This window comes from Musca domestica, unplaced genomic scaffold, assembly GCF_030504385.1.
Source record: "Musca domestica strain aabys unplaced genomic scaffold, Musca_domestica.polishedcontigs.V.1.1 63, whole genome shotgun sequence".
Lineage (NCBI taxonomy): Eukaryota > Metazoa > Arthropoda > Insecta > Diptera > Muscidae > Musca > Musca domestica.
In genome coordinates this window covers 3,810,439-3,834,838 of record NW_026712370.1, presented here as the reverse complement: position 1 = coordinate 3,834,838, position 24,400 = coordinate 3,810,439, and the positions used below count along the sequence as shown (strand labels likewise).

General features: G+C 36.2%; 1 protein-coding gene across 1 annotated transcript in view; it reads right to left on the bottom strand.

Moving 5' to 3' along the window:
- The window catches only part of LOC131805879 (uridine phosphorylase 1-like), a 59,444-nt gene that overhangs the window by 14,056 nt on the left and 20,988 nt on the right, over positions 1 to 24,400 (bottom strand). Inside the window, exon 2 of the mRNA XM_059129631.1 lies at positions 20,119 to 20,193. Coding sequence (XP_058985614.1) covers positions 20,119 to 20,171 — 53 coding nt within the window. The 5' untranslated portion in view covers positions 20,172 to 20,193. The remainder of the gene's footprint in view (positions 1 to 20,118; positions 20,194 to 24,400) is intronic.

Genomic DNA, 24,400 nt, shown 5'->3' with positions numbered 1-24,400 from the left:
CGATTTGCTTAATTGCCATTCATTTTGAATTTTGTATTAGCCTGTCGTTGTAAGTGTCACTGACATTGGTTGATATTGTGTTACAATTTTATTACACTACTTACTCGGCTTCCAAAATTACGGCCATGTTTGTTTTTGTTTTAATTTTTTGCAATCCCCAAAGAGTGGGAAGTGGAGGAACTACTCCATATTTCCTACATTTCCCATTACTAGATACTTAGATGTATGTGAATATGTATTTACATGTCCCAGACTGAATGTCATCCGATAAGATAAGACACACCCGTTACTCACAGCTGATAAAGTGTATATTGTGGTCGTCGTCGCCGTCGCACAGTGGGGTGAAATAACAAAACACGCAGATTAATTGAAAAATTGAAATTGGTCTTTTGGAATAAATGTTTTGAAACTATTATAGAGCACTAAATTCTACTTCAGTACCGAAAATTTTAAAGTCATACGTTGTTAAGTTTTCTAATTACACAGTGGCAAAGTTGGGAAATATTTCACTTTTGCCCAACAAGAAGGAAAACAAGTAAAAAATACCCTCCACCATTTGGTACAAATTTAACAATTTTAAAAACAAACAAAATTTTAAAAATACCGTATATTAGGGTCTATACGACGACGTGGTCCTGCATAGGCAATTTTTGTCACAAATGCGAAACTTGAAAAACAATTTTCTGTCTTAGACTGTAGTATCCATTTCGAACTTAAAATACTAAATTTGAAACAATTCCGGCGAATAATGTTGATACAAATCATCAAAATACCGAAAATCGGGGGGTACCGTTTTATGGGGGCTATACGAAGAAGTGAACCTGCAAAGACAATTTTCTGTCTCTGGCTTAGTATTTATTAAGAACTTCATATACCAAATTAGAAACAATTCCGGTGAATAATGTCGCCAAAATCATCAAAATACCGAATATCGGGAGGTACCCTTATATGGGGGCTATACGAAGACGTGGACCTGCACCGACAATTTTCTGTTTTAGGCTGTAGTATCCATTGCGAACTTCAAATACCAAATTTGAAACAATTCCGGTGAATAATGTCGCTAAAATTATCAAAATACCGAATATAGAAAGGGCTATACCAAGACGTGGACCTACACAGACAATTTTCTGTCACAAGCTGTTGTATTTGTTACGAACTTCAAATACCAAAAAATGTACCCTTATATGGGGGCTATATGAAGACGAGGACCTGCACAGACAAATTTATCGGGAGTGCTATACGAAGACGTGGACCTGCACCGACAATTTTCTGTTTTAGGCTGTAGTATTCATTGCAAACTTCAAATAAAAAATTTGATACAATTCCGGTGAATAATGTCGCGAAAATCATCAAAATACTGAATATCGGGAGGTACCGTTATATGGAGGCTGTACGAAGACGGGAACCTGTAAAGACAATTTTCTGTCTTAGGCTGTAGCACCCATTACGAACACCAAATACAAAATTTGAAACAATTCCGGTGAATAAAGTCGCTAAAATAATCAAAATGCCGAATATCGGGAGGTACCATCATATGGGGGCTATACCACAACGTGGACCTACATGGCCCATTTCAATACAAAATGCCCTGCAGACATAATATATATTTGAGTAAAATTTTATCAATCTACTTCATTTCGTTCGGAAGCTAGAGTGATTTCCACATACGGACGGACATCGCTAAGTCGACATAGAATTTTGTGCTGATTAAGAATATATATACTTTGTGGGGTCTGAAATGTATATTTCGAGGTGTTACAAATGGAATGAGGACAATATACCCTCCATACTATGGTGGAGGGTATAAAAAATTGAATGGGAGCAACGAGATGCTTCCTTTGAATTTATCTCTGATTTGAAGGATCAGTTCTGAACTCAAAATGTCAATATTCTCATGAATGGCATTAAAATTGTGTTTGAAACCTTCAAAAATCGAAATTTAGGAGGTACAGACAATCTTAAAATTTTTTTTAGCAAGGACCGATTATATCTCATCCTAACTCTAAATGTCAAGTTACACAAGATTTGGTTTAAAATTGTGGTCAAAACATTCAAAAAACCGAAAATCAGGAAGTAACGCCAAATGGGGTCCTTACCGAAACGTGAACCGAAATGTCCCATTTTTAATACGAAAAAAATACTAGGGGTAATATAAATGTCTGAGCAAAATTTCAAAACGATAGAATGCTTCCCTGAATTAATCTCCGTTTTTGGGGATATCACCCCACTGTGCGTCGTCGGCTGATGATGATGATGCAGTCATAAAAATCATCATTTACATTTATTACGTCAGAATTGTACAGAGATTACATATTTTGTGTAATATATTTATTGCTGGGCAAATGGGGAGGTATGGGGAGAATATATACATATCTGTATACATATGTAAATAAGAGAAAGTATGTGTATGTACTGTCAGTGTTCAATTATGCCGTTGACAGGTCATCATCATGTTGTTTGTATACAATATTTATAGCACTTTCAGTAAATGTAGCCTACCTCCTCCACCTCATCTTTTTCCTTCCCACAAGTGCACATTCTGATGTGCATTTTTCATATTTATAGAATTTCCATCTCAATTGCACATATATGTAAATGCATTTTAATGCGTATTTAGCTGCAATTTTGCAAATGCTTATGACAATTTATGAATGAACCTGAGTGAGTGAATGAATGAATGCAATTGATTGCATTTTGCTTTGTGGCCATCTTCTCGCTGAGGATTTCAATGAATTCAATTGTCAGTCGAGATATGAAATTGTATTTTGTATTTTAAATGCCACTTTATGGGATAATATGAAATGATTTATAATTAACAAAATATTATTAATATTATTGGAGCTTTTATTTTTTATACCCTCAGCCATATGGCTACAGAGGGTATATATCATTTGATACGGCCAAATCAGTTTCAGAACATTTAGAGTCGATCTAGCGATGTCCGTCCGTCCGTCTGTTTGTCTGCCTGGCTGGTGCGTACGATAACTCTCGAAGTGAGTATCCGATTTGGTCTAAACTGGGTACATCGTAATATTTTTGTCAAACTTAGATCGAGTTCAGAAATGGGCAATATCGGTCCACTCCTTCTGGTACCTCCCCCACAAAAGGTGGAAATTTTCAAAAAAAATATATTTTTTGCACAGAAAGAGAAACGATAATCCAATTTTGCTTCAACTTTGCAAATTCTAATATTTGCGACAGTTCTAGGACAGGTGTGAAAATGGACAATATCGGTCCGTTCCTACTGGTACCTACCCCACAAAAGGTCGGAATTTTCAAAAAAACAAGTTTTTGCACCAGAAAGAGAATCGACAAACCGATTTTGCTCCAACTTTGCAAATCCTAATATTTGCGTCAGTTCTAGGACAGGTGCGAAAACGGACAATATCGATCCGTTCCTTCTGGTACCTACCCCACAAAAGGTCGGAATTTTCAAAAAAACAAATTTTTGCACCAGAATGAGAATCGATAAACCGATTTTTCTCCAACTTTGCAAATCCTAATATTTGCGACAGTTATAGGACAGGTGCGAAAATGGACAATATTGGTCCACTCCATCAAGTACCTCCCCAAAAAAAGGGTCAAAACTTTGAATAATTACAACTCTTACAAAATGTGATATAAGATTCCGGTTGTCTTCCAATTTCACACATCTCAATAATTTCATTAACCCAAGGTCTGGCGTTAAGATGGAATATATCGGTCCGTTCCTTCTGGTACCTTCCCCACAAAAGGTCGGAATTTTCAAAAAATATTTTTTGCACCAGAAAGAGAAACGATAATCCGATTTGGCTCCAATTTTGCAAAACCTAATATTTGCGTCAGTGCTAGGTCAGGTGTGAAAATGGACAATATCGATCCACTCCATCAAGTACCTCCTCCACAAGGGTCAACAGTTTGAATAATTATAACTCTCATAAAATGTGATGCAAGTGTCCGATTTTCTTCACATCCTAATAATTTTATTGACCCACGGTCTGGTGCCAAGATGGAATACTTCTTGTACCTCCCCCACAAAAAGTCGAAATTTTCGAAAAAAAAATATTTTTTTTTTTTTGCACGGAAAGAGAAGCAAAAATCCGATTTAGCTCCAACTTTGCAAATCATAATATTCGCGTCAGTTCTAGGTCAAGAGCAAAAATGGATAATATCGGTCCACTCCATTAGGTGCTTCCCCCACAAAGGGTTAAAGTATGTCAAAATATATTTAAATAATCGAACATTGCTTAAGGGTGTACGTCTGTTGGCAGAACCGACTGATACTTTTTAACTTTTTTTATACCCTACACCACAAGGTGGTCAGGGTATTTTGTCTTTGTGCATTTGTTTGTAACAGGCAAAAGGAAACGAGATAGACCCATAGTTCCTTTTGATAATCTGCATAGAATCACATTCTGAGTCGATTTATGCATGTCCGTCCGTCTGTCTGTCCATGTATTTTTGTAAACAAAGTACAGTTCGCATTTATTGCCCTATCCAGGTGAAATTTTCAACAAATCATTTGTTTGGCCCAAGGACGAAACCTACCGAAATTGGAGATAATCGGTCAAAATTTAGATATAGCTCCCATATACATCTTCGTCCGATTAGCCTTTTATTGTGCACCAAACGTGCAATATCAGTCCGAATAGTATGGAATTTTACACCTACGATCATATTGGATCTGAAAATAAGTATGCCAAATTTGATCGAAATCGGTTCAGATATAGCTATAGCTCCCATATATATTGTTCATCCGATTTGTTATTTTTGTCCTCCGCAGCCGTAATATGCACTCTGTAAAAACAATATTTGGGGAAATATATCATTTATATATCATACATTTGCTAAATTTTATCAAGATCGGTGCATATTTGGATATAGCTCTCATATACAACTTCGTCCGATTTACCTTGAATTGTGCACCAAACGTCTAATATTTGCCCAAATTGGATGAAATTTGGCACTTACGACCGAATTGAGTCTAGAAGCTAGTATGTCAAATTTGATGAAGATCGGTTCTGATATAGCTATAGCTCCCATATATACTGTTCATCCAATTTGTCATATTTGTTACCCGCAGCCGTAATATGCACTCCGTAACAACGATATTCAGGGAAATATATCAAATACAGCTCAGACATATATCGTTGCCAAAATTTGTCGATATCGGTTTCGATTTGGATATAGCTGCCATATATATTTTTATTCGATTTCAAATAAATTGTGCACCAAATGGGCGATACAAGTCTGAATTTAAAAGATACAAATGCTTCGGCATATTTAGTCCTTTGATTTAATTATAATCATAGCGCGTATGATTGTATTCTCCCATAAAAACTTTCAATTGTTATGCGCAGTTCTACTAAATTAGCAAAGTGGTGTAGGGTATCATAAAGTCGGCCCCGCCCGACTTTAAGACTTTCTTAACTGGTTTTTCTATGCAATCAATTCTAGTGTAAACGCTTTTTGTTTTTTCACAATTTATTCTTAAATGAAAAAATTAGAAATATCGTCGTCTCTTCATACGAAAGAGCCAATGATAAGAGAAACGAGATTTACTCAGCTCTTAGCCTATATACCCGGTGACACATTTTTCGAACTGAGGTGACGATGAATCATAACCGGCCAACAATAATTCGTTTAGGTTGCGGTTGTGCCACACCACTCACGTAGACCAACTCTTCTCGGCCCCACAAAAGCTGAAGAGTTCACACATCGCCAACTTCAAAACTTCGAACTGTTTATTCATGGACATGTCTGTGTGTGTGTGGATGTTTGTAAACAGTTTCTTGGTAAACTCATAAAAATCACTTTTTTTATTATCTTTCGTTTCTTTTGTGTTTTTTAACTACTTAGAGAGGGGAGGCCGATATTCATTAACGGCGGACATAAATGGCAAAAAGTAAATAAATGAAGAAACACAGCAAGAAAATAACAACAATAATGCAAAAGAGAGTGAGAACAATTAAACAAGAAACGGTCAACGGAATTTTTTCGAAAATCCAACAACACAACGAACGCACTCTCATTTCAATTTGCGGTCTACCGTATGAAAGCATGTGTGTACTCACGTTTTGTTGATGGATGCGGCCGAAGCCAGGCCCCCTATTTTTTTGAAGGTTGCCGTCACATTTGACGGATTGAAAGCAGTATGACGTGTTTACAATTATAATACGTATGTGTAAATAATATAACAGTGTGTGTTTGTCATTATTACAGACAGGGGGTAGGGTTGTGTGTACGTATTGGACCCCTTGCACTTGTGCGATTAAAATACTCATGAGCATAATATCTTTGGTTTTAAGAGAACGTGAAGTACTTAATAAGGAGAGTGGAATTATTTTTCATTAACACAACTACATGCAATGACACATTAATATGTGTGGATGTTAGCAGTTCTTGTAATCTAAGCAACGGACGTGCTGCGTACATTAGGTCGTATTGCAAGTGTTTGGGTAATTTTTTCAGCGAACAAAGTAAATGATTCTCACTTGATACGGCCAAGACGTGCCTCATAGAAATGACAATTTTAGACCCTAGGTCTCTTTGGACCAAATCCGTTTCAGAGCATTTGGAGTCCATCTAGCGATGTCCGTCCGTCTGCCTGGCTGGTGCGTACGATAACTCTCGAAGGGAGTATTTGATAGGGTCAAAACTTGGTACATCGTTATATTATTATCAAGCTTAGATAGAGTTCGGAGATGAACAATATCGGACCTTTCCTTCTGGTACCTCCCCCTCAAAAGGTCGAAATTTTCAAAAAAAAATATATATCACTGAACAGAAAGAGAAAGTATATTCCGATTTTGCTCCAACTTTGCAAATCCTAATATTTGAATCAATGCTAGGTCAGCTGCGAAATGTACAGTATCGGCCTACACCATCAAGTACATCATGGGTCAAAATTTTGAATATTTATAAATATTATAAAATATGATGTAAAAGTCCGATTGTCTTCAAATTACAAACATCATAATATTTTTATCAACCCACGGTCTAGTGTGAAGTTGGAAAATATCGGTCCACTCCTTCTGGTACCTCCCCCACAAAAGATCGGAATTTTCAAAAAATATATTTTTTTGCAGAGAAACGATAATCCGTTTTTGCTCCAACTTTGCAAATCCTAATATTTGCGTCAGTGGTAGGTCAGGTGCAAAATTGACAATATCGGTCCACTCCATCAAGTACCTCCCCCATAAAGTGCTAACATTTTGAATAACCACAACGATAATAAAATATATAATCAGCTTCCTGTTCTCTTCATATTTCACACATCCCATTATTTCTACTAACACAAGATCTGGTGTGAAGATGGGACATAACGGTTCATACTTCTGGCACCTCTCCCACAAAGGGTAAAAATTTGGAATTTCCATGAAACTCATAAAACGCGAAATTAACATACATTCAGACTTGGTACATCACAATGTCCGAATGTTGCTCTGCGGTATTTTGGCCCATTCCCGGCGAAGCGCTTGCTTGAGGTAATCCACACTTTGGTATTTTTTAGTGCCAACCTTCCTTTCCAAAATACTCCAGACACAATAGTCCAACGGATTGGTATCCGGAGATTTTGGTTTTCCATTGTGCGCTGTAAATGAAGCGAAGGACCTAATTTTTTAACCATTCTTGGGTGGCGCGTGCTGAGTGCAATGATGCTGAGTCCTGTTGGAAGCTCCCAAATCTGCGGCCAAGCCTTTAATACACCCTCTAGAATATTTTCGCTATAATATTCGGCATTTATTCTGATGCCACGGTCGATTAATACAAGCGGAGAGCGACCATTGGCTGTTATGATGGCCCACACCATCACCATGGTTGGCGCTTGAGTTCTGGTGGCCAACCGATGGTGCACATTTTCAGCTAACCTCTTTGGCAAGTAAACACTATCATTTTGTTTGTTCACAAACTGCTGGACAACGAATGTGTTCTCATCGGAGAAACCCAAATTCGGCAGTTCACCACTTTCGGTCAAGCAAAGCAACTCTTTAGCTCTTTTGAGTCTATTTTCTTCCTGTAGCGGTGTAAGTTCTTGCATTTTTTGGAATTCCAATGCTTTTACCCCGAGCTCATTTTTCAATATTTACCGAATGGAATATTCAACTCAAGAGCCATTTTTCGGCCACAGCGACGCGGGTTTCGATCAAGTCGCTTCTTTACTTTTCGAACTATTTCTGCTGATGTTGCTGTTTTCTTCCGTCCACTCCCTTAACGTCGGGCTACGCTACCAGTATCACGGTAATGAGCGATGGTACGAGACACAAAAGATTTATTCACATTTAAATGCTTGAGTGCTCTAACGATAGCCACTTGTGATTTTCCGGCCAAATATGAAGAAATCACACCATCACGCTTGACTTCCATCACGAATTAATTTTTTTTCTGGAAAATTCTCACCAAAATGCATTTGTACGCTTGTAAACAATATCACTGGAATAATTTTAACAGCTGTCGGACGAGTAGCTTAGAAATGACAGCAGTCTGAATTTGGTTCAAGTATTTTCATCTCACCCTGTATTTTTAAACTTGTTATCAGTAATATTACCGAAGAGAGTTTTTATCTAAAATGCTAAGAAATATAAGGAATCCTAATCCGAAAATATTAAAAAAAAATTGGAAGAGGAAGAAATTATTCATTTCTGCTTAGGTTAGTTTGCGATGGAAACTTTCCAATCAGGAGTCATCTATTCTGAGGTCTACCTTAATAATTATAACAATCTGGAATTTTCTTATAATTACATTTTTGTTTGGAACATTCTTATTTTCAAAAAATTGCTTAATTATCAGAAGCAAAGTAGAACAAAAATTCCGCTCTCACACATTAACTACTTCCAATTTCTCAGATAACATCTTCATCCTATTGTCCTTGAAGAGTACGTCAGCATAGAGACATGCACATGTATGCGTAGGGATAGTATATAGTTCCCTTAGCAATTAAAAAGTTTGCTAAGGTTCATTAGTATTGTTGTCATTTCTTAAAAGAAAAAAAAAACGCAAAAGAAAAGGAGACGAAGAAAAAGAAAAACAAATATCTCATTAAAACTTGAAATTGAAACTTAAACATAATAGTCTGAACTTTGGCTGACTGACTACTCCAAGGCGAAAAAGAATAGCAAAGAAAACCGACGCCATATATTTTATGAGGTACTCTGGGGAAATGAGTAAGGATTTCCGATAAGAAAGAAAATTCAAAGAAAAACAGGAATGTATTGGTTTAATTTGTATGCTGCTTCAGTATATATTTGGCGAAGAAAACTTATTTCACATATTTAGTCAAAAGATAAAGGAGATGGATTCACATGAAAGACAATGCGAGGAAAGTTAAAATCTTTAAAGGTACATTTTTAGATATTTTTCTATATTTTATGCAGTAGCTCATTGTTTGTCCGAAATAAGGTTGGATTTTTAGAAATTTATACGAAATATTCGACGGACCCATCTGGCAACGCCATAACTTTTGACAGAGATGTCACATCGCTTAATGACATACCGCGTTTGAAGCGTCAGTCCAAGCAGATTTTAGCAGATAGAAAGTTGACTGCGGACAAGCCTCGTCGATTGGAATGGGCCCAAAGAGTCATGGGTCCGTCGAATATGGGCAACCCCGTATTTCTACAGAGGGTATATATCATTTGATGCAGCCAAAATAAAGAAATAACAGTTTCAGACCCTAGGTATCTTTGAACCAAATCCTTTTCAGGACATTTGGAGTCGATCTAGCGATGATTGTCTGTCTAGCTGGTATCCTCGATAGCTCTCGAAGGGAGTATCCAATGTGGTCCAAACTTGGTACATCGTAATATTTTTGTCAAACTTAGATCGAGTTCAGAGATGGGAAATATCGGTCCACTCTTTCTGGTACCTCCCCCACAAAAGGTGAACATTTTCAAAAAATATAATTTCTGCACAGAAGGAGAAAGTATAATCCGATTTTTTTACAATTTTTATACCCTCAGCCATATGGCTAGAGAGGGTATATATGATTTAATACGGCCAAAACGTGCCTCATAGAAATTACGGTTTCAATATCTAGGTTTCTTTGGACCAAATCCTTTTCAGGACATTTGGAGTCGATCTAGCGATGTACGTCCGTCCGTCTGTTTGGCTGGTACCCTCGATAACTCTCGAAGGGAATATCCGATGTGGTCCAAATTTTGTACATCGGAATATTATTATCAAACTTATTATATTAATAATTATAACTTTTATAAAATGTGACGTAATAGCCCGATTGTCTTCAAATTACACAAATCACAATATTCTTATTAACCCAAGATGTGGTGCAAAGATGGAATATTTCGATATGATTATAAAATCCGAAATAAGTTTTATATTTCATACATCCCATCATTTCTACTAACACAATATTTGCTGTGAAGATGGGATCAGAATTAAAATTTTGAATATCCATGAAGCTCATAAAACATGAAATTAATTATTCGTGAAGGAATTCAAGCGTGATAGTGTCGTTTCTTTATATTTGGCTGGAAAACCACAAGTGGCTATCGCTAGAGCACTCCAGCATTTAAATGTGAATACATCTTTTGTGTCTCGTACCATCGCTTGTTACCGTGATACTGGTAGCGTAGCCCGACGTCAAGGAATTGGATCTAAGAAAACAGCAACATCAGCAGAAATATTTCGAAAAGTAAAGAAGCGCCTTGTCGCTCGAAACCCCCGTCGCAGTGGCCGAAAATTGCCTCGTGAGCTGAACATATCGCAATATTCCATTTGGCAAATATTGACAAATGAGCTCGGGGTAATGCCATTGAAATTCCAAAAAGTTCAAGAACTTACACCGCAACACAAAGAAAATAGACCCAAGATAGCTAAAGTGTTGCTTCGCTTGGCCGAAAGTGGTGAACTGCCGAATTTGGTTTTCTCTGATGAGAAAACATTCGTTGTCTAGCGGTTTGTAAACAAACAAAATGATAATGTTTACTTGCCAAAGAGGTCAGCTGAAAATGTGCACCTTCGGTTGGCCACCAGAACTCAAGCGCTGGCCATGGTGATGGTGTGGGCCGGAATAACAGCCGATGGTGGTTCTCCACTCGTATTAATCGACCGTGGCTAAAAAAATGCTGAATATTATTCCGAAAATATTCTGGAGGGTGTATTAAAGCCTTACGCACGCAAACATTTTGGCCGCAGACCTTGGACATTCCAACAGGACTCAGCACCATTGCACTCAGCACAAGTCACCCGACATCGGTTACTAAATGAGGTTCATCGCTTCATTTCCAGCGCACAATGGCCACCAAAATCTCCGGATACCAATCCGTTGGACTATTGTGTCTGGAATATTTTGAAAAGCAAGGTTGACAATAAAAAATACCAAATTGTCGATCAACTCAAGCAAGCGCTTCGCCGGGAATGGGCCAAAATATCGCATAGCAATATTCGGGAAGCTTGTGATGGTTTCATTGAAGGCCGCAATTCGTGCCAAAGGTAACCAATTCGAACAAATCTTATCTTATTCTAAAATTTGATGCTATTTCCGACATTTTTTGCTTTCTTTTAAAAAATGTAAAGATTATGGCGTTTGACTTTGTTGCTGTTTTTTCATCTCAGCCTGTAAGAATTTCTCTAAACCAGAAACTTGATTTTCTTTTTTTGGTAATTTGGTCCATACCAATATTTATACCCTACACCACAAGGTGGTCAGGGTATTATGTGTTTGTGCATTTGTTTGTAACAGGCAAAAGGAAACGAGATAGACCCATAGTTCCTTTTGATGATTTGCATAGAATCACATTCTGAGTCGATTTATGCATGTCCGTCCCTCCGTCTGTCCGTCTGTCCATGTATTTTTGTAAACAAAGTACAGTTCGCATTTATTGCCCTATCCAGGTGAAATTTTGCACAAATCATCTGTTTGGCCCAAGGACGAGCCCTATTGAAATTGGAGATAATCGGTCAAAATTTAGATATAGCTTCCATATATATCTTCGTCCGATTTGCTTTTTTATTGTGCACCAAACATGTAATATCAATCCGAATAGTATGGGATTTTGCACGTACGATTAGATTGGACCTGAAAATAAGTATGCCAAATTTGATCGAAATCGGTTCAGATATAGCTATACCTCCCATATATATATTGTTCATCCGATTTGTTGTATTTATTACCCACAGCCGAAATATGCACTCCGTAACAACGATATTCATGGAAATATATGAAATACAGCTCAGAAATATCTTCGCCAAATTTTATCGAGATCGGTTAAGATTTGGATATAGCTCCCATATTTATCTTTATCTGATTTCAAATTAATTTTGCACCAAATGGGCAATACAAATGCTTCGGCATATTTAGTCCTTTGAATTTTAAATTATAATTATAATCATAGGATGTATGATTGAATTCTCCCATAAAAACATTTAATTGTTAAGTGGAGCTCAACTAAATTAGCAAAGTGGTGTAGAGTATCATAAAATCGGTCCGCCCGACTTTAGGACTTTCTTTACTGTTTATTTTTTTATTTATTTTTTGTAATTTTGACCATGCCAATATTTTTATCTGTATGGAATACTTCGGTCGACTATATCTCGTACCTCACTCCCATTTTAACATTTTCTAAATATTATCAAATATATCATATAAAGTAAAGAACGTAACCAATATAGTCCAAACCGGGCACGTCGCAATATGTATATCATATTTATTTCATACCGATAACATTTCGACAATACTTGCTTATTTCTTCGGAACCTACTCCATAGAAGGTCAACAATTTGAATAATCATAAGAGTAGTCAAAATATGTTTAAATAATCCAGAATCCGCCATCCCATGCTCCATTATTTCCATTATTATTTTAACTTGTATTAAGATTATTCAAATTGTTGACCCTCTTTGGAATAGGTTCCGAAGGCATAAGTCGGCAAAACCGACTGATATTTTTTACTTTGTTTTATTCATATTTCATAACATGAATTTCTTCCAGTGTATACCATAAATTTCTTGGTTGAGATATCTTTGTAGCCATTATATGCCTTAATATTTTGCAAATCATATGCTAATGGAATAAGATTGTTAAATGTGTTCATGTTGTCCCTTATCCTTGGATATGTATTTGTAACTTACATGTCCTTTGACATTATAACAAATTTTGTTATCATAATGGCGTAAAAGGACTAAGAAAGCTTATGGGAATTATGTTGTCCGAAAATCCATTAAATATTATTGGCTCAGCATCCCTTAGCCACGAGGCATGACTGTTCTCTTTAAGATTATTCTACTCTTCTTTGGCCATTACGAAGTGACTACTAATTAATTCCTCATAATTTATTTTGTGCTGCATCCTTTTATTTTTACAAATGGAATTCTTTGGGTTTCCATGGAAGCTGTTTCCATATTTACCGAGAAGACCAGATGTTTGTGTATTCCAGCAGAAAAAAAAACTATGATAAAATAATAAATCCAACCAGGTATGATGTTCTACTTTTGTCTTATTTATGCCCTGTAACTGGCTTCCTTGGAAAAATGATTCAATTTACATTGTTTTTATTTTGTATTATGTGTAACACATCCAACCCATACCACCCACCCACTCCGACGACCAACATCCATTTATTCTCATTTTTACACAAAAGTACAACATTCCAATACACAGGAAAAAGCCACAACGAAAACAACACTTCTTTGTTTATTCATTTCATTTGGAAAACCAGTAAAGAAAGTCTTAAAGTAGGGCGGGGCCGACTTTATGTTACCCTACACCACTTTGCTAATTTAGTAGAGCTCCACATAACAATTAAAATATTTTATGGGAGAATTTAATCATACACGCTATGATTATAATCGTAATTTAAAGTTGAAAGGACTAAATATGCCGAAGCATTCGTATCTTTTAAATTCGGACTTGTATTGCCCATTTGAAATATATGGCAGCTATATTCAAATCTAAACCGATCTTGATAAAATTTTGCAAAGATATTTCTGAGCTATACTTCATATATTTCCCTGAATATCGTTGTTGCAGAGTGCATATTACGGCTGTCGGTAAGAAATATAACAAATCGGATGAACAATATATATGGGAGCTATAGCTATATCTGAACACATCTCCACCAATTTTGACATACTAGCTTCTAGACTCAGTTCGGTCGTAAGTGCCAAATTTCATCCCATTTGGGCAAATTTTAGACGTTTGGTGCACAATAAAAAGTAAATCGGACGAAGTTATATATGGGAGATATACCCAAATCCGAACCGATCTCGATAAAATTTAGCAAAGGTATTTCTGAGCTGTATTTGAAATATTTCCCCAAAAAATTTTGTTATAGAGTGCATATTACGGTTGCGGAGGACAAAAATAACAAATCGGATGAACCATATATATGGGAGCTATAGCTATATCTGAACCGATTTCGATCAAATTTGGCATACTTATTTTCAGGCCTAATCTGGTTGTATGTGCAAAATGTCATACTATTCGGGCTGATAGTACACATTTGGTGCAAAATAAAAGGCAAATCGGACGAAGATATATATGGGAGCTATATCTAAATTTTTACCGATTATCTCCAATTTCAATAGGGTTCGTCCTGGGGCCAAGCAAATGGTTTGTGCAAAATTTCATGTGGATCGGGTAAGAAATGCAAACTGTACTTTGTTCACAAAAATATATGGACAGGCGGACGGGCGGGCGGATGGACGGACGGACATGCATAAATCGACTTAGAATGTGATTCTATGCAGATTATCCCAATTTCAATAGTGTTCGTCCTGGGGCCAAGCAAATGGTTTGTGCAAAATTTCATGTGGATCGGGTAAGAAATGCAAACTGTACTTTGTTCACAAAAATATATGGACAGGCGGACGGGCGGGCGGATGGACGGACGGACATGCATAAATCGACTTAGAATGTGTTTCTATGCAGATCATCAAAAGGAACTATGGGTCTATCTCGTTTCCTTTTGTCTGTTACAAACAAATGCACAAAGACATAATACCCAGACCCCCTTGTGATGTAGGGTATAAAAAACATCATCAATCATTTGAAACAAAAGAGTAGCACAGATGAGAATGCGACAGGAATAACAAAAAAATTACTACTTTCGGTCGGTTCCAGAGCATTCAAATAAGGAGGACAAACGGAAAAGGGAAATTTCATTTCTGTTGAGTTATTTTGTTGTTGGTTTGCATTGAATTCAAACCAATTTCCGGTTTATTTAAATGGGAGAGGTTTACAACAGCGAAGGAGAGAAAGAGAGAGATGGGTATGAAGGCCTGAGGTTGTATAGGTAGCTAGGTATTTCTTTTGAAGAGAAAGTGTGTGTGTGCGTGTCTCTTCATGAGTAAAGGTACGTGCCTCTGTGTGGCTTGAGGTTTCTCACTTCAAGGCGCCATCAACCGGAAGCTGTTGATTTGTAAAATTAAAATATTTCTCATTTTTGTACGGAATGTAGTGCGGTAGGGGGTTTTCCTTTTCGAAATTCTATTGGACATTCTGTGGCATGACATGAAAGACAACATTTATGTTATATGGAAGAGTATGTGTCTGTGTGTTTTGGTATGAATCCTTACAATCAATGTTTTATGTGTGTGTGTGTGTTTATGTGTTTGAGTTAACTTTAAAATTAAAAGATATTGTGTTTGGCACAATATGAATGGTGGGCTCTTGACGTGCTAATGTAATTAAGACCAAGGTGTTGCTCCCTTGGGCCACACACATGGCAGGTGTAATTCTCATTTAGCGCTGAGAATTTTTAATTAAATTATAAATAAATCTAAGGTGTTTTAAGAAAATGTTTTCCAAGACAACAGTCTTTTATAGCTTTGGCAAGAAGGGGATTATGGAGAAAGTTAATGGATTTTCAAGGAATTGATTTTCCTTTAAACTAAACTAAAATCAAATCAGAAAAGCGGCTTTAAGAAATATTTAATATTTTAAATAATTGAATGGTAAGATCTTCTTATGAAAAAAAAAATTGTCATTATAGTTCCATAATTTGTATAGACTTCAAATAACCAGGAAAAATGTGGAAAGTGTATGGGCCACTGTTATTATTACTAATTTCCTTAAATATTATATTTTTGACAACACTGGCTTAAACTGCTTACGCACATTTCGTCCTGTTTTTCATTTTTTATTAATTTTCTCTGTCTGCATGTCCCAGAGATATATATAAAAACAAAATATATTTAATTGGTTTAATTGGGGATGTTTCTTGAAAAGACGTATTAATGCACTTCCCAGATATATAGGAGGTTTTCCTAATATTATCCAGGATCTTCCAGACTATAATAATCACATTTTTTAACAGAACCCTAAAAGGTAGTCTGCGACACAATTTTGTGAGGAATATTAAAAAAAAAACAAGTTAAAAAGCAGTAAGTTCGGCCGGGCCGAACTTTTAATACCCTCCACAATTTGGAACGAATTTGGAAATTTTCAAAAAATAAAATCCTTATATAAGGAGGTGCCGTTATATTGGAGCTGTGCGAAGACCTGGACCAGCATAGACAATTTTCTGTCACAGGCTATAGCATCCATTACTAACGTCAAATACGATATCTCAAACAATTTCGGTGGGTATTGTACCTAAACTCGTCAAAATACCGAATATAGGAAGATACCGTTATATAGGGGCTATACGAAGACGTATAATTTTCTGCCATAGGCTGTAGTTACCATAACGAACTTTAAATATCAATTTTGAAACAATTCCGGTGAATAATGTCGCTAAAATCATCAAAATACCGAATATAGGGAGGTACCGTTATATGGGGCTATACGAAGACGTGGACCTGCACAAACAATTTTCTGTCTTAGGGTGTAGTTTCCATTTTGAACTTCAAATATCAAATTTGAAACAATTCTCGTGAATAATGTCGCTAAAATCATCAAAATACCCACTATTGAGAGGTACCGTTATATGGGGGCTATATGAAAACGTGGACCTACATGGTCCATTTACGAACTTAACCTGCCTACTGGAAAAATAAACATGTGTGCAAAATTTTAGCCATCTATCTCAATTCATTCGAACGTGATTACAACAGATAGACGGACCGACAGACAGACAGACGGATATCGCTAAATCGACTTAGAATTTTACGCTCATCAAGAATATATATACTTTGTTGGGTCTGACATGAGTATTTCGAGGAGTTACAAACGGAATGACAAAATTAAGATACCCTTCATAGTATGGTGGAGGGTATAAAAACATAGGATTGGTCCCGACAAAAAAAAAAACAAGTAAAGATAGGCCAAAGTCAGGATGGGCCGACTTTATGATACCCTACCGTACACCACTTTGCATGTTTAGTAGACCTATATATAACAAATAAACTTTTTTTATGGGGAATTTATGAGAATTACAACATATCAGCCATGGTAATAAGGAGGTAGAACAGCTTCCTAAAACTACAGAAATACAACCCTGAGGCTATACCCGCTTCCTGTCAGACTCATTAAAAATTATATTCAACAAGTTGTTTGCATTTATTTGATATTTTTCCTCAATAATACCCTGACCACCTTGTGGTATAGGGATTTGTTTGCAACAGGCAAAAGGAAACGAGATATATATATATATATATATATATATATATATATATATATATATATATATATATATATATATATATATATATATATATATATATATATATATATATATATATATATATTCGTCCGATTTGCCTTTTATTGCCGAATAGTATGGAATTTTGCACATACAACCAAATTAGGCCTGAAAATATGTATGCCAAATTTGATCTAAATCGGTTCAGATATAGCTATAGCTCCCATATATATTGTTCATCCGATTTGTTATTTTTGTCCTCCGCAGCCGTAATATGCGCTCTGTAACAACAATATTTGGGGAAATATATCAAATGCAGCTCAGAAATACCTTTGCTAAATTTTATCGAGATCGGTTCATATTTGGATATAGGTCCCATATATAACTTCGTCCGATTACTTTTTATTGTGCACCAAACGTCTAATATTTGCTCAAATGGGATGTAATTTGGCACATACGACCGAATTGAGTATAGAAGCTAATATGCCAAATTTGGTGAAGATCGGTTCTTACATAGCTATAGCTCCCATATATACTGTTCATCCGATTTGTTATATTTGTTACCCACAGCCGTAATATGCACTCCGTAACAACGATATTCAGGGAAATATATCAAATACAGCTCAGAAATGTCTTTGCCAAATTTTATCGAGATCGGTTCATACTTGGATATAGCTCCCCTATATATATCTTTATCCGATTTCAAATTAATTGTGCACCAAATGTGAACTTTAAATTATAATCATAGCGTGTATGATTGAATTCTCCCATAAAACTTTTAATTGTTATGTGGAGCTCTACTAAATTAGCAAAGTGGTGTAGGGTATCATTAAGTCGGCCCCGTCCGACTTTAGGACTTTCTTTACTGTTTTTAAATTGATTTGGCCCTTATTTGGTATCTTGGTGTCTAAGGTGGTAGAAGACCCCTTCGCCGAAAATGTTCCATGTAGATCAATGTTTTGGAGTATAAAGTACCTCCCAATTCTACAGATTTCTGCGGATTTTTCCCCCGATTTCACATCTATTTGGCTACATTGATTTTAGACTACTTTGGAGTAGGGAACCATCTCAAAATAGGTAAATATTTTGGTATAGTCCCACATAACATCCTTGCCCAAAATTGTCAATATAGGCCCACGTTTTAGTATTACCCTTATATGAAGATATCTCCTGATATATTTGAGATATTTCCGGGCTCTTTGCAACATTTTTTAAATTATTATTTAGACCTTATTTGTTATCTTGGTTTCTACGGGGGTAGAAACTCTCTGCGCAGAAAATGCTTAATTTTGGTCAATGTTTCGGAATATAAGGTACCACCTGATTTTACATATTTCGGCGGCCTTTTTACCTAATTTTCAATCGATTTGGCTAAAAAGATAATTTAAGGCTACTTTGGAGTTAGAGAACCATCTTATGTCAAGATATGTATAGTCATGACATTACGGTAATCCCAAGTCCACGTTCCCAACCAATACTCTCTGGGGTGGAAAATGCAGGTTATGGCATTAGGTCATTATACCCTACATCACACTGTGGTAAGGGTATTATGTCTTTCTTCATTCGTTTGTAACAGGGAGAAGGAGGAGAGATAGTAGAGATAATTGCTTCTGAGAATATTCATAAAGCACTTTCTCAGTCGATTTATGCATATCAGCCCGTCCGTCCCTCCATGTATCCTTGTGAACAAAAATCAGATATCATTTATAATCCGATTAAATGAAATTTTACAAACAATATTTGTTTGGTCCAAGGACGAACCCTATTGAAATTGGTGATATTCGGATCAGGTTTAGATATAGCTCCCATATATCTTCAGCCGATTTCGGTTTAATTGTGCACCAAATGGCCAATATAAGTCCAAATGACCTGTATTTTGGTACATCCCACCGAATTCAGTTTATTTCAGAATTTATTGCGCAAATAGTGACTAATATCAGCCCAAATGGAGTGGACGTACGTTTCCATCTTGTGGAGCTTGGCTCCGATACATATTTTTTTAATATAATAAATAAAATAATAATAAAAATAACTTTTTTCTGATTCTTCTTGTTCAAAATCTTGAGTATTTTTTAATAATGAAAAATTTTTGCTGCCTTTTTTTACTAAATTGCCTTTCAAAGGCATTCTTTTACGCTTACGTACATTTCTATCTTATGTAAATCTCCTGGATTTATTCGAAACTTCTTTCAACTCGTACCTGTTAAATTATTAATTTCGTATTTCAATAAATTTGCTGATAACCCTTAGCTTGCTTTTAAGCCACAACGTTTTTTTTATATTTTATGGCATCTTTAAACTTTTTCCTCAAAAGTTTTTTTTTTTTCTTTTATCGTCTGTCTTCATCCGATCCATAAAAGGTTTCTGTTTACAGTGAAAGTTTTTTCTCCACTTTTTCTAAGAAAAGTTAAAACTTTTTGAAATAAGGCCATAAATATCGAAATGTGTTGTATTTCTTATTTTTTGAGTTAGATTAAAAGATATTTTAAAGTCGATTAATTCCATTGAATACACAAAAAAAAATTGTTCTCATCCTTTGAATTGTTAAAAAGGGTATTTTGAAAAGAGAGAGAAAAAAAAACTGGCCTTTTGTACTTACTCATCAATCTCTTCCTCTGACATTGAGTGACTGTTGCTGGTTAACAAAGACATTTTGTTGTTGTTGTTGTTTTAGCTGGAAGGAAAGAAAAATAAATAAATTATTATTTCATTTTATTGAAAAAAATGTCTATATAAAAATGTCTAGATATAGATAACTGACTGATTGAACGAGAATTAACGCCTGAATAATAAACGACTGAAGCTAGAATCTTGAAAATTTGGACAACCTTGGTGCGTGTGTATGAAAAGTACAAAATTATACTAAACATTTAATGCTTTGTATCGGACAACAAAATGAGCAATTCTCTTATAAAGTACAGCATAGGTGTACCAAAGAGTTTTCGTAAATTCGAAATTTAAGTTCACGAAAAGTTCTAAAAGGGTACTAAGGTTACGGAAAATTCTAAAAGGGTACTAAACTTCTAAGATGGTGCTATTTTCATATTATGTGAACGGATAAATGTTGGAAAGTAAGTTGAAGGTTGTATGAAGTTGGTTTGGATATGTGTAGTGCAATTGCGTGAAAAGTACATAATAGTACTCTATTTGGTATAATTTTGGTGTTGGGTGAACATAAATCTAAAATTTAATATTAGAGTAGCTGTTCATGTGTAGCCTGAAAATATGGAGGTGGTTTCGGAAATGTGTACTATAATTGTACGAAAAGTACTAAGGGAGAAGGACCTGGTTTTGGCGCCAAATGGTACTAAATTTGGTAATGAAGAAATTAAGAATATGAAATCCTGAATTTGTATGTTAAAGTCTACATAGACCAGCTGGGCAACATACCTATCTACAGCTGGACACCAGCTCGCCTAAAGAGACCATCTGGGCACCAGCTCGTCTAAACAGACCAGCTGGGTACCAGCTCGTCTAAAGAGACCAGCTCGGCACCAGCTCGTCTAAAGAGACCAGCTGGACACCAGCTCGTCCAAACAGACTAGCTGGGCAACAGCTCGTCTAAATAGACCAGCTCGTCTAAAGAGACACCAGCTCGTCTATAGAGACCAGCTGGGCACCATCTCGTCTAAAGAGACCAATTGGGGACCAGCTCGTCTAAAGATAGCAGCTGGTCACCAGCTCGTCTAAAGAGACCAGCTCGTCTAAAGAGACCAGCTCGTCTAAAGAGACCAGCTCGGCACCAGCTCGTCTAAAGAGACCAGCTGGACACCAGCTCGCCTAAAGAGACCATCTGGGCACCAGCTCGTCTAAACAGACCAGCTGGGTACCAGATCGTCTAAAGAGACCAGCTGGGCACCAGCTCGTCTAACTAGACCAGCTGGGCAACAGCTCGTCTAAATAGACCAGCTGAGCAACAGCTCGCCTAAAGATTTATTTTTTCAGTAGGTAGGTTAAGTTCGTAAATGGGCCATGTAGGTCCACGTTTTCATATAGCCCCCATACATCGGTACCTCCCTATATTCGGTATTTTGATGATTTCAGCGACATTATTCACCGGAATTGTTTCAAATTTGGTATTTGAAGTTCCAAATGGATACTACACCCTAGGATAGAAAATTGTCTGTGCAAGTCCATGTCTTCGTATAGCCCCCATATAACGGTACCTCCTGATATTCGGTATTTTGATGATTTTAGTGACATTATTCACCAGAATTGTTTCAAATTTGGTACTTGAAGTTCAAAATGGATGCTACCCCCTAAGACAGAAAATTGTCTGTGCAGGTCCACGTCTTCGTATAGCCCCTATATAACGGTACCTCCATATATTCAGTATTTTGATGATTTTAGCGACATTATTCACCGGAATTGTTTCAAAATTGGTATTTGAAGTTCGTTATGGGAACTACAGTCTGTGACAGAAAACTGTATGTGCGGGTCCAGGTCTTCGTATATGCCCCATATATCAGTACCTCCCTATATTCGGTATTTTGACGATTTTAGGTACAATACACACCGAAATTGTTTGAGATGTGGTATTTGAAGTTCGTAATGGATGCTACAACCTGCGACAGAAAATTGTCTATGCTGGTCCAGGTCTTCGCACAGCTCCAATTTAACGGTACCTCCTTATATACGATATTTTGATGATTTTAGCTACATTATTCACCGTTTATTTCAAGTTTCGAATTTGAATATGGTAATGGCTTATGACAAACAATGCCTATGTATGTCCACTTCGTATAGACCCCAATATAACGGCTATATTCGATATTTTTAAAATTTTAACAGAATTTTTTAAGGATTTTATTTTTTGAAAATTTCCAAATTCGTTGCAAATGGTGGAGGGTATTAAAAGTTCGGCCCTTGCTTGTTAACTTGCTTTTATTAGTTTATGGTCAGAAACTTTTGCGTAATATACATATTTACATAGCCTGTAAATAAATTTATAGCCCTTTTTACATGTTATAATAAATAATACTACGCGAAATATTCTTGTTTACATAACAAACATCAACCAGTTGTTTTTATGGGCAAATAAAAGCTAATCCCAAGGCAAATATAATCCTAAACTTATACGACCAGCAAATATTGGAGCTATAATAAAAGCCACTTACTCTCACACACAAAAATACTCAGCAACCTGCAGATAACAAAACATTTTTGGGGTAACTAAAAACAAAGTTCCAAAGCTAACCTTGAACTTTTACTTCGCAAACTACAAAATACAGGTACTTCAACAGCGGCAACAATGAAAATTTAGGTTTTTTTTTTCTTCGAAAATTCAACAAAGGTAATTTGGGGTTGGAGTCCAATTCACATATTCGTACAAAACCCACACACATACTCGCGCAAAGCGTATTATGAAAATTTTCAATGAAATAACACCTGCATGAGGACACACTCAAACACACACACACATTGTTGACTATGACAATATAATTATCTGTGCCTGTGTGCCGTTTTTGTTTGTTACATTGTTTGGCACTTTTGACGTTGAAACACGTCCTCAACTTTGGCCATTGTTTTCCAATGTCCTGCATAACTTTAGGCAATTTATCCTTGTCCTCCATTCTTGTTTGGCTGTCAGTATATTTTTTCTTTCTCAGTATTGTGTCAGTGTGTGCGTGTGTGTGGTTGTTTAATTCTGAAAAATACAATTCAGCTGAGGATAATCTTTAATCAGACTGTTGTGATTCGGTGGAAATTGGTGATGGCGTGTCACACCCAAATATAGGATTTTTATTTTAACAAAAAATGTTATTGCAGAATAACCTTTTAGACTTCGTCCTAAACCACTTTATATTTATTTTGTACTTGTTTTGATAACACAAATTGCATTCGGCTTCCTAATGACAGTTATATTTTTATGGCTCAGTGCTACGTGACTGCAATATTTGGGGGTTTATAAATGTTAAAACATTTTCCCCTCCTCAGTGGCAGGCAGGGCATTATTTAAGTGTAATGGCACCAGCAAGGACAATATTTGTGGGTTTTTTAAGAATATTTTTTTTCAAGAGCAATCAAAGTCGTATTTGTGGTTTTTGCGAGAATTTATTTTTTCAAATATCATCAAAGGATTTTTAATTATCACACTGTGCGACAAAATTCCAATTTTCAATAATTACAGGAAATATCCAGCAGATTATGAAAGTAGAGCTAAAAACAGAAGACACGCGTATGGTCGTTTTGAAAATTTACAACGCAAAATAATCACCTTCTTGATTATTTTCGGAAGTTTTCGTATTCAGATTCTTTGGAATTCCCGCCAAAATTAATGATAAAAAAACGAGAATTATTATTATAAAATTATTTATTATTATAGAATTATTTTGAAAAAAAAAATACCCTCCAGCAAGTTACCAACAGGGTATTTTTTGGTACAATTAGGTACTTTTCGTACTATTATAGTACGCATTTCGACACCACTTACAAAGTGGTTGAGATGAAAAAACTACAACCAATTTCAGACTGCTGTCATTTCTAAGCCGCTCGTCCAACAGCTGTTAAAATTATTCCAGTGACAGGTCATGATGTTGTTCACAAGCGTACAAAATCATTTTGGTCAGAATTTCCTAGAAAAAAAGTTATTCGTGATGGAATTCGAGCGTGATAGTGTGATTTCTTTATATTTGGCTGGCAAACCACAAGTGGCTATCGTTAGAGCACTTCAGCATTTAAATGTGAATCTTTTGTGTCTCGTACCATCGCTCGTTACCGTGACATGGTAGCGTGCCCCGACGTCAAGGAAGTGGACGAAAGAAAACAACAACATCCGCAGAAATGGTTCGAAAAATAAAGAAGCAACTTGATCGAAACTCGCCTCGCAGTGGCCGAAAAATGGCTTGTGAGCTGAACATATTGCAATATTCCACTCGGCA